Source organism: Macaca nemestrina, chromosome 7, assembly GCF_043159975.1.
Source record: "Macaca nemestrina isolate mMacNem1 chromosome 7, mMacNem.hap1, whole genome shotgun sequence".
Lineage (NCBI taxonomy): Eukaryota > Metazoa > Chordata > Mammalia > Primates > Cercopithecidae > Macaca > Macaca nemestrina.
The window spans coordinates 142,596,623-142,614,653 of NC_092131.1; the positions used below are offsets into that span (position 1 = coordinate 142,596,623).

At 42.5% G+C, this 18,031-nt stretch overlaps 1 protein-coding gene across 12 annotated transcripts in view; it reads right to left on the reverse strand.

The window, feature by feature from the left end:
* Positions 1-8,309: 8,309 nt before the first annotated feature.
* LOC105489414 (family with sequence similarity 81 member A) overlaps positions 8,310-18,031 on the reverse strand; it is a 124,298-nt gene continuing 114,576 nt past the window's right edge. For all 12 annotated transcript variants that reach the window (XM_011754297.3, XM_071066771.1, XM_011754277.3 and 9 more), the window contains 3 exons: positions 17,034-17,169; positions 14,595-14,790; positions 8,310-9,850 (listed from right to left, as the gene is read on the reverse strand). In XM_011754297.3, the coding sequence (XP_011752599.1) occupies positions 9,726-9,850; positions 14,595-14,790; positions 17,034-17,169 (457 nt within the window). In that variant the 3' untranslated portion in view covers positions 8,310-9,725. The remainder of the gene's footprint in view (positions 9,851-14,594; positions 14,791-17,033; positions 17,170-18,031) is intronic.

The following is an 18,031-nucleotide window of genomic DNA, read 5'->3' on the forward strand; positions in this document are numbered from 1 at the left end:
TGGAGTGTGGGGAGGAGAAAGGAACGTTGACAAACATGTTCTCCCTTTTCTTCCTCTTAGGGTGAAACTCTGCTGGGGACATACTGGTAAAAATGCCCAGGTAGGCTGGAGGTAGCTGAGAACCTTGTAGGAGGAATAGGGAAGGTGAAGACTTACTAAAGACACTTGGCATTTGGTCCTGCCCAACATGGTTTGGGCAGCAGAGCAGCAGTTGCTAGACAGGTAAACTCTAGGCCAGAGGGTTCCTGGGTGAGGCCAGAGGAAGTGAGGGACCAGCAGGTGCCTGCATCAAGGACAAGGGTCTGCTCTGGCCAGGCCTTGTTCACGGACACAGGAATGAGCACCTAGCACAATGTCGGGTACTCAAAAAGCCTTAGCTAGCCCTAGAGGGTATTAGTTTATTAGAACACAAGAGCCACACAGCGCCAAAGGAAAAGCAGATACATGGTATGCAGAAACAGTATGATAGCTACAGATGCAAATTACTCCCCTTAAGCATTGCATCAGTTAGGGTCCATTCAAGAAAGCAGAATCCTCCCTAGGTATTCCAAACACAGAGAATTTAAGAAAGGGAATTAGTCACCCACATTACAGACACTGAGAAGCCAACCAGGAGATAATGAGTCATCCAGAGATTATAAGAGCAGGAAGCCCCTATTAGCCATGTGGTTGGAAGGACAACACATCGGCAACTAGATGGACATTGAATGCCTGAATCGTAAATAGGTTTATTTTTATAAAAATATTTAATAAGATGGCCAGGCGCGGCGGCTCATGCCTATAATCCCAGCACTTTGGGAGGCCGAGGCAGGGGCATCACGAGGTCAGGAGTTTGAGACCAGCCTGACCAACATGGTGAAACCCTGTCTCTCCTAAAAATACAAAAATTAGCCAGGTGTGGTGACAGGCGCCCGTAGTCCCAGCTACTCAGGAGGCTGAGGCAGGAGAATCGCTTGAACCCAGGAGGCGGAGGTTGCAGTGAGCTGAGATCACACCACTGCACTCCAGCCTGGGCGACAGAGAGAGACTCGGTCTCGAAATAATAATAATAAGATGGCCAGGCATGGTGGCTTATGCCTGTAATCCCAGCACTTTGAGAGGCCAAGGCGGGCGGATCACAAGGTCAGGAGATTAAGATCATCCTAGCCAACATGGTGAAACCCTGTCTCTACTAAAAATACAAAAATTAGCTGGGCATGGTAGCATGTGCCTGTAATCCCAGCTACTCAGGAGACTGAGACAGGAGAATCGCTTGAACCAGGGAGTCGGAGGTTGCAGTGAGCCAAGATCACACCACTGCACTCCAGCCTGGCAACAGAGCGAGACTCCGTCTCAAAAAAAAAAAAAAAAAACATTTAATAAGATGTAGGTAAACTTTTATTTTTATTTATTTATTTTTTGAAACTGGGTCTCACTTTGCCACCCAGACTGGAGTGCATTGGGGTAATCTCGGCTCACTGCAGCCTCGACCTCCTGAGCTCAGGGACCCTCCCACCTCAGCCCCCAAAGTAGCTAGTACTAAATTTCACCTTGTTGCCCAGGCTGGTCTTGAACTCCTGAGTTCAAGTGATCTGCCTGCCTCAGCCTCCCAAAGTGCTGGGATTACAGGTGTGAGCCACAGCACCAGGCCAAGATGTAGGTACATTTTAAAAATTAAAATCAGCTTTAAATAATTTTTGCTTAAAAATGTATCTTTGGCCAGGCACAATGGCTTACACCTGCAATCCCAGCACTTTGAGAGGCTAAAGTAGGCAGATCACTTGAGGTCAGGAGTTCCAGACCAGCCTGGCCAACACGGCAAAATCCCCTCTCTGCTAAAAATACAAAAATTAGCCAGGCGTGGTGGCTCACACCTGTAGTCCCAGCATTGGGGAGGCTGAGATAGGAGAATAACTTGAACCTGAGAGGTGGAGGCTACAGTGAGCTCGGATTGTACTACTACACTCCAGCCTGGGTGACAGAGTGAGACTCTGTCTCAAAAAAAAAAAAAAAAAAATTCTTGTATTTTATCATTAAATACAGGCAAGAAGGGGGTTTGTTTTTAATGTATTTAATGTATTTTTATCATTAAATACAGGCAAGAAGGGGAAAGGGCTGTTAATCACCTTCATTTTTACAAAGTAAGTTTCTCCCAAACTTAGTTCAGCCTATGCCCAGGAAAGAATAAAAACAGCTTGGAGCTTAGAAGCAAGATGGAGTTGGCTAGGTCAGATCTCTTTTGCTGTCTCAGCTACAATTTTGCATTAGCGGTTTCATGATCTCAAGGGGCTCTTTTCCTGAGGCATTTCTTGGTTCTGGGTTCTCCCTATTGAAACAGATTCCCTAGGAGTTTTCATTCTCTCCAGGTGGGGGCAACAAAGGACAGTGAATCCCATGGGCGGGCCTTGTAGTGCTGTGGAGAGCTCCTCGCACTTCTCTGGTGGCTGGCAGCAAGTGCTGGAAATCTGCAAACATCTTCGCTCCCCTCCCTCTCTTCCCCCATGTCTCAGAGGAATCACACCTGCTCAGAGTCAGATCTTTGCTTTACCTGTGGCCCAAGTCGGTTTCAAGAATAATTAAACTACAAATTTAAAAATTAAACAAAGTATGGTAATTAGAAATAAAAACACACCAGAGACCATCTAAAGCAATCAGATAAGCCCAAGATAAGCTAATTATAAAAACTAAGCACTGAAATTAGCTCCAAATTTCTAGATATCAGGGCAGGGTCAGGATTAGGGTAAAGCAGACTCAAATGCAAAAGGTAAAGAGACACCGAGTGTGGTTACTCACACCGGTAATCCCAGCATTTTGGGAGGCTGAGTTGGGAGGATTCCTGGAGGCCAGGAGTTAAGACCACCTTGGGCAACATAATACAACCCCATATCTACAATTTTTTTTTAATTTTAATTAGCCAGGCATGGTGGTGCACACCTGTAATCCTAGCTACTCAGGAGACTGAGGCTGTAATGAGCTATGAGCTATGATCACACCACAGCTTCCAGCCTGGGTGACAGAGGGAGACCCTGTCTTTAAAAAAAAAAAAAAAAAAAAAAAAAAAAAGTGATAAGGAGAGGGGCAGACCAAAATCTCAATAACCAAGTAAATAATATTACCATGTAATATTTCCAAAAATCAAAAACCCTCACAAAAAACAGTATGTCCAATTTTTGCATAAAAACATGTATATAGAGGGAAATACTTTTTCTTTTGCCTCAATTCCAAAATGACACCACATAGCACAGTCAGATCTGGTTTTTAGTTAAGATTTGATATTTTGTTCATCTGGGAATTTTTTTTTTTTTTTTTTTTTTTTTTTTTTTTTTTTTTGAGACAGAGTCTCACTCTGTCGCCCAGGCTAGAGTGCAGTGACTCGATCCCGACTCACCGCAAGCTCCGCCTCCCAGGTTCACGCCATTCTCCTGCCTCAGCCTCCTGAGTAGCTGGGACTATAGGCGCCCGCCAGCACCCCTGGCTAATTGTTTGTATTTTTTAGTAGAGACGGGGTTTCACCGTGTTAACCGGGATGGTCTCGATCTCCTGACCTCGTGATCTTCTCACCTCAGCCTCCCAAAGTGCTGGGATTATAGGCATGAGCCACCGCTCCCAGCCCTGTTCATCTGGAATTTTTTAGTATTAATGCTGATCTTTTAAAATATTGCATTAAAATATTATAATCTTAGAGTGTTTGGTGCCCCTCTAAATTTACCAAGGTGAATGCCTCACTGTCACTCACCTTCATTCCAGACCTGCAAGGGGCCCCCTCACTAGGGAGCATCAGAATCACTGGACTCCCCTGGCCAACAAGCCTTTGCCAGGCATCCCACATGCCCAGGATGTCCTGGGGCAAGCCTGGCAGACACACAGTTCACAAGACACCACCCTGTCAGCCTTGGGCTGGCTCTTCCCCCTGCATCTGGTGCCAGCTACCAAATCCTTCCCAACACAGTGCTCCAGGCACCTCTATCTACTAATCAAAACTGACAGATGAGATAAAAATCTTTTTTAAAAAATTTATTGTGGTAAGGACATGCAACATGAGATCTACCCTCTTAATTAAGTTTTAAGTGTACAACACATAGCTGTTGACTATAGGTGCAATGTTATACAGCAGATCTCGAGTTGTTTTTGTTTGTTTGTTTTGTTTTGTTTTTTTGAGATAGTCTCTCTCGCTCGGGCTGGAGTGCAATGGCGCCATCTCAGCTCACTGCAACCTCTGCCTCCCAGGTTCAAGTGATTCTCCTGCCTCAGCCTCCCGAGTACCTGGGATTACAGGTGCATGTCATCACGCTTGGCTAATTTTTATATTTTTAGTAGAGTCAGGGTTTCACCATGGTGGCCAGGCTGGTCTCAAACTCCTGACCTCAGGTGATCTACCTGACTTGGCCTCCCAAAGCGCTGGGATTACAGGCATGAGCCACCATGCCCGGCCAGATCTCTAGAGTTTACTAATCTTGCTTAAAGATAAAATCTTGTAAAGAACTAGGAAATTATTTTAACGGGGACAACTGACATAATATTGTAGGAATGAGACTGGAGAGCATTTCCAGCTCCAAAGCTCATTTTAGCCTGACAGATGATGGTGCAGAGCTGTAGACAGGGCTGTGTATTTGTCTGCTCTCATGCTGCTAATAAATACATACCCAAGACTGAGTAATTTATAAAGGAAAGAGATTTAATGGACTCACAATTCCACGTGGCTGGGGAGGCCTCACAATCATGGCATAAGGCGAATGAGGAGCAAAGTCACGTCTTACATGGCATCAGCCAAGAGAGCGTGTGCAGGGGAACTCCCCTTTATAAAACCATCAGATCTCATGAGCCTTATTCCCTATCACGAGAACAGCAGGGGGAAAATCTGGCCCCCACAATTCAATTGCCTCCCACCAGGTCCCTCCCAAGACACATAGGAATTACGGGAGCTACAGTTTGAGATGAGATTCGGGTGGGGACACAGCCAAACCATATCAGGCTGTAAGATGGAAGAGTGAGGTAACTACTGCTCTAGATGCTGCTGCTCTGGGGACACTTTGAGGACTATCCAGTGGAAATTCCTGCAGTTAGAGAACTCGTCCGCATTCGCACAGGCAATACAGTAGGCACTGACCATGGGAGGCTACTGAGCACTTTAAATGTGGCTAGTGCAACTGAGAAACTAAATGTTAAGATATATCTAATTCTGATGAATTTGTATTTACATTTCAATGACCACATATTTTCTTTTGGCTGGAACGACCATCTTCTAATCATTTGCCTAAATGATGAAAAAAAAGGGAAAGAGGAGAAGCACCTGCCCTCTGTCCCCTGGGTCTTTTAGAATTTATAGAGTTGTTCCTTTGGACACACACATACGAATCTATAAGAAGGGAGATGTTATAGACATCAAGGGAGTGGGTACTGTTCAAAAAGGAATACCCCACAAATGTTACCATGGCAAAGCTGGAAGTCTACAGTGCTACCCAGCATGCTGTTGGCATTTCTGTAAATAAACAAGATTTCTAGCCAAGAGAATTACTGTATATGTTGAGCATATGAGGTACTTAAAGAGCCAAGATAGTTTCCTAAACGCTGAAGGAAAATGATCAGAAAAAGAAGGAACCCAAAGAGAAAAGTACCTAAGTTCCATTGAATCACCAGCCTGCTCTCCCCAGAGGAGCATACTTTGTGAACCAACAGAAGGGAGCCTGAGCTGCTGGAACCTCTTCCCTGTGAATTTATGGCATAATAGGTGCCAAAAACAATTAAGAACCTCTTGACTGTTAAAAAAAAATCCACGTAATTAGTGGCTACTTATTAGTGCAGCAGGCCTCAGATTTTATATTAGAATCACCTGCAGGACTTGAAGCAATTTGGTGAGCCCATCTCAGAGCCTCTGATTCAGCAGGTCTGGGTGGGGCCTGAGAGTTTTCACATTTTTTTTTTTTTTTTTTTTTTGAGACGGACTCTCACTCTGTTGCCCAGGCTGGAGTGTAATAGCACGAGCTCGGCTCACTGCAACCTCTGCCTCCCAGGTTCAGGCAACTCTGCTTCAGCCTACGGAGTAGCTGGGATTACAGGCGTGTGCCACCAGGCCCAGCTCGTTTTTGCATTTTTAGTAGAGACAGGGTTTCACCACAGTGGCCAGGCTGGTCTCAAACTTCTGACCTCAGGTGATCTGCCCACCTCGGCCTCCCAAGGTGCTGGGATTACAGACGTGAGCCACCGTGCCCAGGTGTACACATCCTGAGTCCCCACTTTCAGTTCTTTTGGGTGGGGAGATCCACTTCTAAGTTCCCTCACATGACTATTGGAAATTGTCAATTCATCTTGACCCATTTTTTGGTTCAGTTCATCTCAAAAAGTTATTTTGTCATCCTTACAAATCCAGAGCTAAAGGACCTCTGCAGGTATCCTTTTACAGTAGACACTGCACTGCAGGCCTACCTGGCTCTCAGAGTCCAGATTCTGGCTGGAGCAAGAAGTCGGTACAATGTCTCCCAGTGACCCCATCCCCAGCTGTTCAGCCCCTTGTGTGATCCTCTCCCGCTGTGTGTGCGCTGGACTTGCTTTTCATGAAGAGAATAGTGGAAGTGGTGGCTTGTCACTTCTGAGATTAGGTTACAAAAGACTAGCTTCCTTCCCGTTCACCCTCTCTCACTCGTGCTGGTGGAAGCACGCTGCTGTGTTGTAAACAACCTGTCAGGAGGGCTGTGTGGCAGGGCAAGGGACTGATGTCATGATGCTTTGTGATTCTTTTTCCCCCTGAAAGCCTAGTGAGATAATTACAACTTGAATGGAGCCATCTTCTCTGTTCTGCTCTATACTCCCCCAACACAATCCATCTCCCAATGTGTAAAGCCAGGGCCCACAACCTCAGACAGCCAAGGGCAGGGGTGAAATGCCTGTGATCCTACAAGTCCTGTGGCACCAACTCCCCCCACCTCTGGTGCCTCCATCGATATAGCCAGGGGAAGACATTTGACGAGCTAATTAGAGTGCCTCATTAGGTATTCAGAATTGGGGCATTAAAAAGCAAGGGTTCTCACATGGCAGGAGGCGAAGCATATATAGAGATATGACTGGTGTCGGTGGCCTAGCAAGTCACTTATGTGGGAAGCCAAAATGTGTCTTCGGAAGTAGTGCAGTGTGCTGGTAACGCTCCCAGAGTGTGGAAGTAGGCGGCCTGGTTTGAATCATGACTCCCACTTATTAGCTGTAGGATTTGCGGCAAGTTGCTTAACCTTTAGGTGACTCTGTTTTCTCATCTATAAAATGGGGAAATGGTATTGAACTCAACTAGTTAAAATGAAAAGAGTTGACACACACAAGGGATACAGCACACACCCGAGAACTGCCAGAGACAAGAAGGCTGCAGAGAAGTCCCCACAGCCTCAAAGCCCACAGACCAGCAGCTCCCAACGACATTCCAGTCCTCAGAGGGGCTGCCAGGACTTGAGCACGTTATTTCAACCATCAAAGCGTTTCCACAGAGAGCAAACACAAATATTTCCTATGGCATTTTACCTAATTAAGTCTTCAGCTCAACACTAAAAGACTTTTCAATTTAAAAATCATATACCACATTTATTTGAAAGTTTTATTTTTCTTTTTATTGCAAATTTCTGGTAAAGGAAAGAACATGGAAGCTGATTCTCATTTGAGCTTTGGTGAGAAGAGTACTGCACTGTGGCTCGGCAGCTCACCACCTCGGTCGCACACCCAAACACGCGGAGGCCTCAGGCACGCACTGATGCTTGCGACCCACCTCCCAGAGGTTCTGACTTAATCGGTCTAGGAAGCACAGGGGGACATCAGTAGGTTTCCCAACTCCTCCAGATGATTCCAACGTGTAGCCGAGGTGGAGCACGCCTGCGGTGGCTCATCTCAAGGGGCTGGCAATGTCAGAAGCACCTGAGAAGCTCAGCTGACAGCCCAGTGTCACCTGCTTACGTCACCCCTTGGCCAGAGTCCAGCTGGTGCTCCCGCCTCCCTCTTCCCAGGTGTCGATGTTCTGATTCCTTCTCCTCAAAGACCCCAGAGCACAGAGATGCTGGAGGGGCTGTGGCTTCCTGTGCTGTGGTTTGTGCTTAAACGTGGAGAACCACATGAAACATGTGTACGCTACCACAGAAGAAATTCACTTTCTGATTGCAAAACAGCAATCGCCTCTTTTTTTCCTTTGTTAAGTGGAAATTTGTGGCAAAATAAGAAAATATGTGTTGGATAATAGAGTCCCTATATAACCTCTCACGTCCAAATTTGAAAAAAATTGTCAAGCCATTGAGAGCAAAATATGTACTTTAGCAGCATATTTTATATGGGTAAACAGTAATAGCCAGTTAGATACTGCATTTGTGATTTATCCTAAAAATAGAAAATGCTTTTTATTTTCCTGAGTCCTTGGCAAACAAAAAACATTTTTTTTTTCTTTTTAATTGTTAAAGTATTCCTGTTTTTCTTTTTCCTGGGGCACCCTCACAGTTCAGATCAGTGTGTCTCACTGTCAGTTTTTACATACAGAGATGAACAAACAGCACTGGGGCCAATTTCCAATGACTGATCACATATGGCGATTGAAAATAAAACACCCATCATCTATAAAGTTGCTCAAGATGAAAGTTTCTTGACAGTGCTATAAATGCAATATCAATTTGAATTGTTGTCCATACAAAAGTATGAATTTCTATTCCATTAGTAATACTGAATGATTAATACCTTAACAGTGATAAAATTTTTAGAACATTTAAAAAATACAGAGGATTCTAGTTTTACATCATACTTCTGACGGATTATCATACTTTCTATTTTGTCTGCAAAACTTTTACAGAGTACAGTGCATTGACATGATAAAACCAAGGCACAAAAATACAGTTACAATAAGTGTATATAAACCCTAGCACTTTGTGCCAATTTTGGAAAGAGAGAGATCATAAAGTCTGAAAAATTATCACATTCTATTTGATTAGTGAACAATTAATTGTGCAGTAAATAGACTGTTAACCACCATTCCATTATTAAATATATGGCTATCACTATACAGGCTGTGGATAATTCAAAAATAGTTTTAAATATTAAAACCTGTAATATCTAGGTGGTCGATGCCAATATTGAGCCTCACTTTATCTAAATAAGTCTCCATTTAATTTGCAATCCATATGGCAGTTAGCAATTTTTAAACTATTTCCATTACATAAATGGTGGGATTTATTCTAAATGTTAAATCCTTTCCCCTTACAAAAGACAGAAGATTTACAAGAAGATAACCAATATAAGAAATGCATAGACAACAATAAGAAAATCCAAATTGGACTCAAAGGTTGAAGTCTAATCTACTGGGACATTCTCTTAATTTAGGGTGAGGAACAACACATTCCTGTGATGATTCATTAGTTTCTTGATTAAAAAAAAATAGCCATGACATTTTTCAAAATAGTAAACAGTCTTCATTAGTGCATCAAGCATTGAAGAAAAATTGTCATTTTTCCATTCATAAAATGAAGAAGATAAGAGCCTTTCAAAATCCAGGGTGGGGGATTTCCATTGAATTTAGAGAAGTGAAATAAACTGGTAAAAACTGTATTTCATACTTTTAAAGAAAGAGTATTTTCAAGACTCAAGGTAAACATTTAGACCCATTAAACACATTTCTTGGCACATGCACGCCATGGATGGAACAATCCCGAATGCGGCGACGGCCTGGCTACAGAGGTATCCGGCTCCTAGCCCCACTGGCAAAACTGTCTTTTAGGACTTTGTCCCAGCTCCCTTCACATGGGGGTTTCTGGTTTCTGCATCAGCTGGATTTGCTTCTGTAGCTGGTCCCTGTCCAGCTTCATCTTGGCCTCGAGAACTTGCCTGAGGGATCCTATGCTTTCATAGACAGCTGTAAACCCTTGAAGGAGAGGTAAATTTCACAACAGTTAATATTTTTTTAAAATTCTATATCAAATTCTGTATCATCTAGTAATGGTTGATTCAGGCAAAAATTATTAATAGATGCTAAAACCCTTGGGGTAAAAGTTTGATGGGGAACAGGTCAGTTTCTAGTTTCTCCCTAGAGACTACTTTTTAATTTACAAAAAGGAAAAAGTAACTATTACAATGGAGAAGACTGTCACATACCACTTTAACCAAGTGATCAAAGCTCATGTCACCAATACTGGGAGAAACCAACATCATGTAACTCCTGAAAAGATACCCTGAGCAGGGCATGACATCACTTCTTGACATTTTTAAAGAATACCAAATGCACAACCTAAATCATATCAAGATGAAGCAAACAGGCCTAGTACGGTGTCTCATACCAGTAATCCCAGCACTTTGGGAGGCCAATGCGGGTGGATCACCTGAGGTCAGGAGTTCGAGACCAGCCTGGCCAACATGGCGACACCTCGTCTCTACTAAAAATACAAAGATTAGCTGAGTATGGTGGTGCATGCCTGTAGTCCCAGCTACTTAGGAGGCTGAGGCAGGAGAATCGCTTGAACCCAGGAAGCGGAGGTTGCAGTGAGCCAAGATTGTACTACTGCACTCCAGCCTGGGGGACAGAGCAAGACTCCATCTCAAAAAAAAAAAAAACGAAGCAAACCAATCTAAACTGAGGAGGGATAGTCTACAAAATGCTGGCTGGCTGGTACTCTTTAAAACTGTCAAGATCACTGAGAAACTGATCCAGAATAACACAGACTAAATAAAGAAACATGACAACTAAATATGATGCGTAATTCTGGATTAGAACCCGAAGGGCCAACATCACTAATCATAAGGGCAATACAAATTAAAACCACAATGAGTTATTACCTCACACCCGTTAGGATGGCTACTATCAAAAAGACAAAAGAGTACAAGTGTTGGCAAGGGTGTGAAGAAAGGGGAACACTTGTACACTGCTGGTGGGAATGCAGAATGGGGCAGCCATTGTGGAAAACAGTATAGGGCAGGGGTGTCCAATCTTTCGGCTTTCCTGGACCACACTGGAATAATTGTCTTGGACAATACAAACACACTAACACTAATGATAGCTGATGAGCTAAACAAACAAAAAAAATCACAAAAAATTCTCAATGTTTTAAGAAAGTTTACAAATTTGGGTTGGGCTTCATTCAAAGCCATCCTGGGTCACATGTGGCCTGCAAGATGTGGGTTGGACAAGCTTGGTATAGAAGTTACTAAAGAAATTTAAGGCCGGGCGCGGTGGCTCAAGCCTGTAATCCCAGCACTTTGGGAGGCCGAGACGGGAGGATCACGAGGTCAGGAGATCAAGACCATCCTGGCTAACACGGTGAAACCCCGTCTCTACTAAAAAATACAAAAAACTAGCCGGGCGAGGTGGCAGGCGCCTGTAGTCCCAGCTACTCGGGAGGCTGAGGCAGGAGAATGGCGTGAACTCGGGCGGCGGAGCTTGCAGTGAGCTGAGATCCGGCCACTGCACTCCAACTTGGGCGACAGAGCGAGACTCCGTCTCAAAAAAAAAAAAAAAAAAAAAGGAAATTTAAAATAGAACTACCATACGACCCAGCAATCTCACTACTGGGTATATTCCCAAAGGAAATTAAATTACTACCTCATAAAGATATCTGCACTCCCTTGTTCATTGCACCATTATTTACAATAGCCAAGATATGGAAACAAATGAAGTGTGTCCAAAAAATTAGTGAATAAAGAAGTTGTGTATATATGCATATGATGAATATTATTCATCCCTACAAAAAAAAAAAGAGAGCCTGCCATTTGTCACAAATGGATAAAAATGGAGGACATTATGCTAAGTGAAATAAGACACATACAGAAAGAAAAATACTGCATGATCTCATATGTGGAATCTAAAAAAAGAAAGAGAAGGAAGGAAGGAAGGAAAGAGAAAAAGAAAGGAAGGAAGGAAGGAAGGAGAGAGAGGGAGGAAGGAGAGAAGGAAGGAAAGAAGGAAGGAAGGAAGGAAAGAAGGAAGGAAGGAAGGAAGGAAGGAAGGAAGGAAGGAAGGAAGGAAGGAAAGAAGGAAGGCAGGCAGGCAGGCAGGCAGGAAGGCAGGCCGGCCAGCCAAGGTGGGTGGATTACTTGAGGTCAGGAGTTCGAGACCAGCCTGGCCAACACTATGAAACTCCATCTCTACTAAAAATACAAAGATTAGCCAGGCATGGTGGTGCACATCTACAATCCCAGCTATCCACGAGGCTGAGGCATGAGAATCACTTGAACCAGGGAAGAATAGGTCACAGTGAGCCGAGATCGCGCCACTGCACTCCAGCCTGGGTGACAGAGCAGGACTCTGTCTCAAAGAAAAAAAAAAAAAAAATAGAATAGAGAATAAAATGGTGGTTGCCAAAGGTGGGGAGGAAGAGGAGGAAATGGGGAGATGCAGGTCAAAAGATACAAATTGCTGATATGCAGAATGAACAAAACCAGACATCTAATGTATAGCATGAGGACTACAGTCAATAATACTGTATTGTATTTGGGATTTTTGCTAAAAGAGTACATTTTCGGGTGTTGTTGCCATACACACACACACACACACACACACACACACACACACACACACAAATACCTGTGAGACGATACGTATGTTAACCTGCTTGAATACGGTAACTATTTCACTATGTATATGTATATCAAAATATAAACATCTTGTTGTATATCTTAAATATATACAATAATTTTTTATTTAAAAAACATGCAATTAGAAAAAAAAGACACTGGACTAGAAAAGGGTTGCTATAAAGGAAACAATGGCACATTGAAAATTGAATATTAAAAAAATTTCATTGATGATACATTGTACTGAAGTTATTTATAAGGGAATATCCTTGTTCTTAGGATATATACACTGAAACAATAAAAGGGCGACCTCGCAGTGGCTCACACCTGTAATTCCAGCGCTTTGGCAGGTCAAGGCAAGAGGACTGCTTGAGGCCAGGAGTTCCAGACCAGTCTGGGCAACATACTGAGGCCCCATCTCTTAAATAAAATTTTTTTTTAAATAAAAAAATGAGCTGGGCATGGTGGCACATGCCCAAAGTCCTAGCTGCTCAGTAGGTCGAGGCAGAGGGTTCACTTGAGCCCAAGAGGTTGCAGTTAGCTACGATCACACCACTTCACTGCAGCCTAGGCAACAGAGTGAGCCCCTGTCTCATTCTGTCATTTTTTTTTTAATTTCCAAAAAATATGGAAATAATAAAGGGTAAAAAAGCATCATGAGGCTAGGCCTGGTGGCTCTTGCCTGTAATCCCAGCACTTCAGCAGGCTGAGGCAGGAGGATCATTTGAGGCTGGGAGTTCAAGACCAGCCTGGCCAACGTGGTGAAACCTAGTCTCTATTAAAAATAGCAAAAAAAAAAAAAAAAAAAAAAATTAGCTGGGCATGATGGCGGGTGCCTGTAATCCCAGCTACTCAGGAGGCTGAGGCAGGAGAATCGCTTGAACCCTGGAGGCAGAGGTTGCAGTGAGCCGAGATCACGCCACTGCACTCCAGGCTGGCAACAGAGCAAGATTCTGTCTCCAAAACAAAAAAAGAAAGAAGAAATATATTGTCTTTGTAATAAAGACAATGTCTTTATCTTAAGGTTCAGAGGCTTTTCATATTAGGTGCTAAATATTAACATCCTCAATGGTATGTTAAATAGATAACAATACATTCATTCAGGGAATGATGCAAAGTTAAACATCGATGAAATATTCAAATACCATATTTTAAAAGTCCAAAGACTAAGAAAGAAAATTCATTTTTATCTTTACAAGTTCTCCAATTTATATATTTAATTATAGCTCCTACAAATAAAATAATAAACATTTGGTGGTAATAACAAAATTATTCTTGGGATAACTAGCACTTTCATTTCCATGTGGCCAAAACAGAACAATGTCACAGAAGAAAATTCATGGGATCATACAATTGGAAGAAGCTGGGAGAGAATTTAATTCCACTTCTCACGCTAGAGGAACATCTTCTTCCTGACCACAATCAATCAGCCTCTACTTGAGTATTTTCCATAACAAAGAGCTCTCAAGCTCCCAAAGCCATCAATCTTTTAGGACTCAGGAACTTTAAGGTACTTCTGCCTCATATTGAGTTAAAAGCTGTCTTCGGGTATCTTCCACTTAGTGGTCACAGTTCTGTATTCCTGAGTTCAGAGTATAAATCTAATCCCTCCTGTATATGACGGCACTCAGAACTTGAAATCAGCGCTAATGTTCTCCTCTAAGCAAGTGTGAACTGACGGGCCGTGCTGACCTGCCAGTAGAGGAAACTCATTCATTGCCAGCGTGGTACTATACTGCTAGCACTATAAAATAAGCCCTTGAAACCCCCTCAAAGATATGTGCTTCCTTCTGAGACATGTTAACCTTGGCTATGAACAGAAAAGACTTGGCAGATGATGCTAAAGAAAATGTACCTCAGTTGCAGGCTAAGCAATTTCAGTTTTGTTTGCCTGTCTCTCATGGGGGCTCTTTATACAGGTGAAATTCATACAGCATTGTAGCTACTTAGACAACACAGCACAGCTACTCAGAAAATCAACTAAGGATATTTCACAGTTATTACCATTGGCCAGGTTCATAGGTAGTTGCAGGGGATACTAATTAATAGATTTTAGATCAAACAGAAAATAATGCATGTGAGTTGTTTTCGTTTTGGCCTACCAGCATTAACTTCCGCTTTCATTTCCTTGATGTTCTGGTTCATCTGTAACTCCAGCTTGGTGATTCGCCCGTGCATCTTTTCCTCTTCTTGCCTTGTTCTCTGACCATCGAAAGTCTTCTTTTGACCTTCTTCTATTTTGTCAAGTCTGGCTGACATCTGGCTGAGCTTCTTCTCCATATCCCTTTCACTGGCTCCCTGAGATCCATGACAAGAGCTGCACTTAATCACTCCAAAAAGAAATCCGCATTGCATTCACATCAGCCATAATATCATTTAACAACAATCTGCAAGAAACAGATTTGCAACACCTGCTTGTTGCCCACCATACTATCCATTCTCCCTTTCTTCCTTAACAGATCCATGATTTTCAGCTGGGTACAAGGTCATTCAAAATAAAGAATACATTTTCAGGCCAGGTGTGGTGGCTCACACCTGTAATTCCAGCACTTTGGGAGGCCAAGGCAGGCAGATTACTTGAGGTCAGGAGTTAGAGACAAGCCTGGCCAACATGGTGAAACCCTGTCTCTACTAAAAATACAAAAGTTAGCCAGGGATGGTGGTGAGTGCTGTAATCCCAGCTACATGGGAGGCTGAGGCAGGAGAATCACTTGAACCCGGGAGGCGAGGTTGCAGTGAGCCAAGATCTTGCCATTGCACTCCAGCCTAGGTAACAGAGTGAGACTCTGTCTCAAAAAAAAAAAAAAAAAATACTACATTCAATGAGATGTAAGTACAAGTGTATACGGCAGTTTCCAGGAAAAGTTAAAAGACAGCTGATGTATATCCTTACTCCTTCCTTCTTCCTTCCCTTTCTGGAATTCAGCCAGAATGGCTGGAGCTCTAGCAGCTATACTGAATTATGAAGATATGGATCACTCTAGGATTGGCAAAAAGTTAAACTAGAAGGATCCTTGGTCACTGAGGACTGACAAGCTATCACGTCAGTCCTGCATTACCTATACCCAGACTTCTGTTATGAGAAATAAAAAATAAGTTTCTATTTCATGAAAGCCACCATTATCCTGGGGTTTACTGTTAGCTATTAAACAAACCCATATATAAACAGTGATTCAAAGACCCAGAATTATTAGTACAAATGTATTAGTACAAATTAGTACTAATGTATTATTAGTATAAATCCAAGTAAGTCAATCAGTAGATGTGATGGAAACACAGGGAAATACTTAAAAGAACATATCTAGTATCTTAAATAGATATAAAATCATATACAAAAATTAAGTCTTTCCTTTTTTCCTTTTTCCTTTCCACATGCTTGGTTTTTATGGGAATCTGTGTCTGCCAGTGAGCTTGGAGGCCAAGACTGCAAACTCCAAGCTGTAAGTGGGTTATGGCATGATACTCCTCTCTTGATGGTGCTCAATGCGGAGTCTGCAATTCAACAGCTCCACATCTGGAGAGAGGAGAGTTAGAGATGTACTGCACCAGTCATTTCAGCTCAATTGTCAATATCCAACAAGCGGAAACAGTGCAAGAAAAGGAAAGGGAGATGGAGATGTCATGCTAAACAATTAAAACCAATGAAAATTTGCTTGCCAGGTACTGGTTTGGGAGCATAACAATTTTGAATACTACATATGCAAGCCTTTCTTTTTTTTTTTTTGAGATAGAGTCTCGCTCTGTCGCCCAGGCTGGAGTGCAGTGGTGCAGTCATAGCTCACTGCAGTCTTGACCTTCCTGGGCTCAAGCTTGATTAGGGCTCAGCCTCCCAAGTAGCTGGGACTGCAAGCGTGTGTCACCATGCTCAGCTAATTTTTGTGTTTTTTGTAGAGATGGGGTTTCACCACGTTGCCCAGCTCAACCGATCCTCCTGCCTCAGCCTCCCAAAGTGTTGGGATTACAGGAGTGAGCCACAGTGCCCAGCACAAGACTTTCTTGATATCGTTTTTGAGCAGTTCTACAAACCTTAGCTCTGTGAGAGACTGGGATGAAGGATAAGGAAAATGGGGGAAAAAATGGTGGATTCTGTTTACATGTTGCACTGCGGTATCTCACATGTAGCTACAGTAGAATGGCGTGATCTGGAGACAGAAATCTATTCAACACCAGGCAAAAAAAAGCAAAACCAGATCAAGAAATTAAAACAAACAAGGACAAAGTTGGTAATTCTTAGTTTTATGTAGAAATGCAGATGAACAATTTGGATCATTAAGGTTTTAGCTTAAGTTCATCTTAACTGAAAGTACTGAAATTTTCTACTTAGTCTTTGTTAACCAAAAGAATTCAGAGTGTTCTATCTCTTTATGAAGAATACAAATAATCAATATGAACTATGGCAATAGATTTTAAGACAAGAAACAATTGAACAGCTTTAGGTGGTGCCAAATAAATCAGTGATAAATTACTAGGTATTATCATTCAAACAGTGTAGGCCCCCATTGAATAACTTTACTAAATTATTGCTAAACATCAATACCTACACTGTTTTCCTTCACAATCAAGGAAAGCTGATCAATTTTCTGTAAAAGCTCTTTTTCTATCCGTTCTTGTTCCTGTTGCAACCAACTCCGTGCAGATAATATCTGGTTACTGAGTTCCTCAACTGTACCTTTAAATCTAAAAAAATAAAAATAAAAATAAATTGCAAGTTAGATGTAAAACAGTTTTTTTATTTTTATTTTTTTGTTTTAAGTTCCAGGGTACATGTGCAGGATATGCAGGTTTGTTACACAGATAAACATGTGCCATGGTGGTTTGCTGCATCTGTCAACCCATCACCTAGGTATTAAGCCCTGCGTCTATTAGCTATTTTTCCTGATGCTCTCCCTTGCCCCACCCATGCCCCCAAACCCCAGTATGTGTTGATCCCCTCTCTGTGTCCACATGTTCTCATTGTTCAGCTCCCACCTACAAGTAAGAACATGCGGTGTTTGGTTTTCTGTTCCTGCGTTACTTTGCTGAGGATAATGGCTTCCAGCTCCATGCATGTCCCTGCAAAGGACATGATCTCATTCCTTTTTATGGTTGCATAGTATTCCATGGTATATAAGTACCATATTTTCTTTATCCAGTCTATCATTGATGGATATTTGGGTTGATTCCATGTCTTTACTATTGTGAATAGTGCTGTAATAAACATATGTATGCATGTATCTTTATAACTGAATGATGTATATTCCTTTGGGTATATGCCCAGTAATGGGATTGCTGGGTCAAATGCTATTTCTGGTTCTAACAATTTTTTTAATGACATCATATAACATCAATTTCCAACTATCGTATTTCTGGTATATATGCCAGCATTAAACTCGGCTCAATCAGAATTGCAAGTTTACCTTTTCTTAGAATTGCACTTAGCACTAACTTGGGAAGCTGGCAAGGCAGGAGAATACAACAGATAAACCATTTGATGGTGCTTCCTACTCACGAGGAGTGGGTGGCACAGGCACTGAGGTGACACAGCAGCACAGAGCTGGGC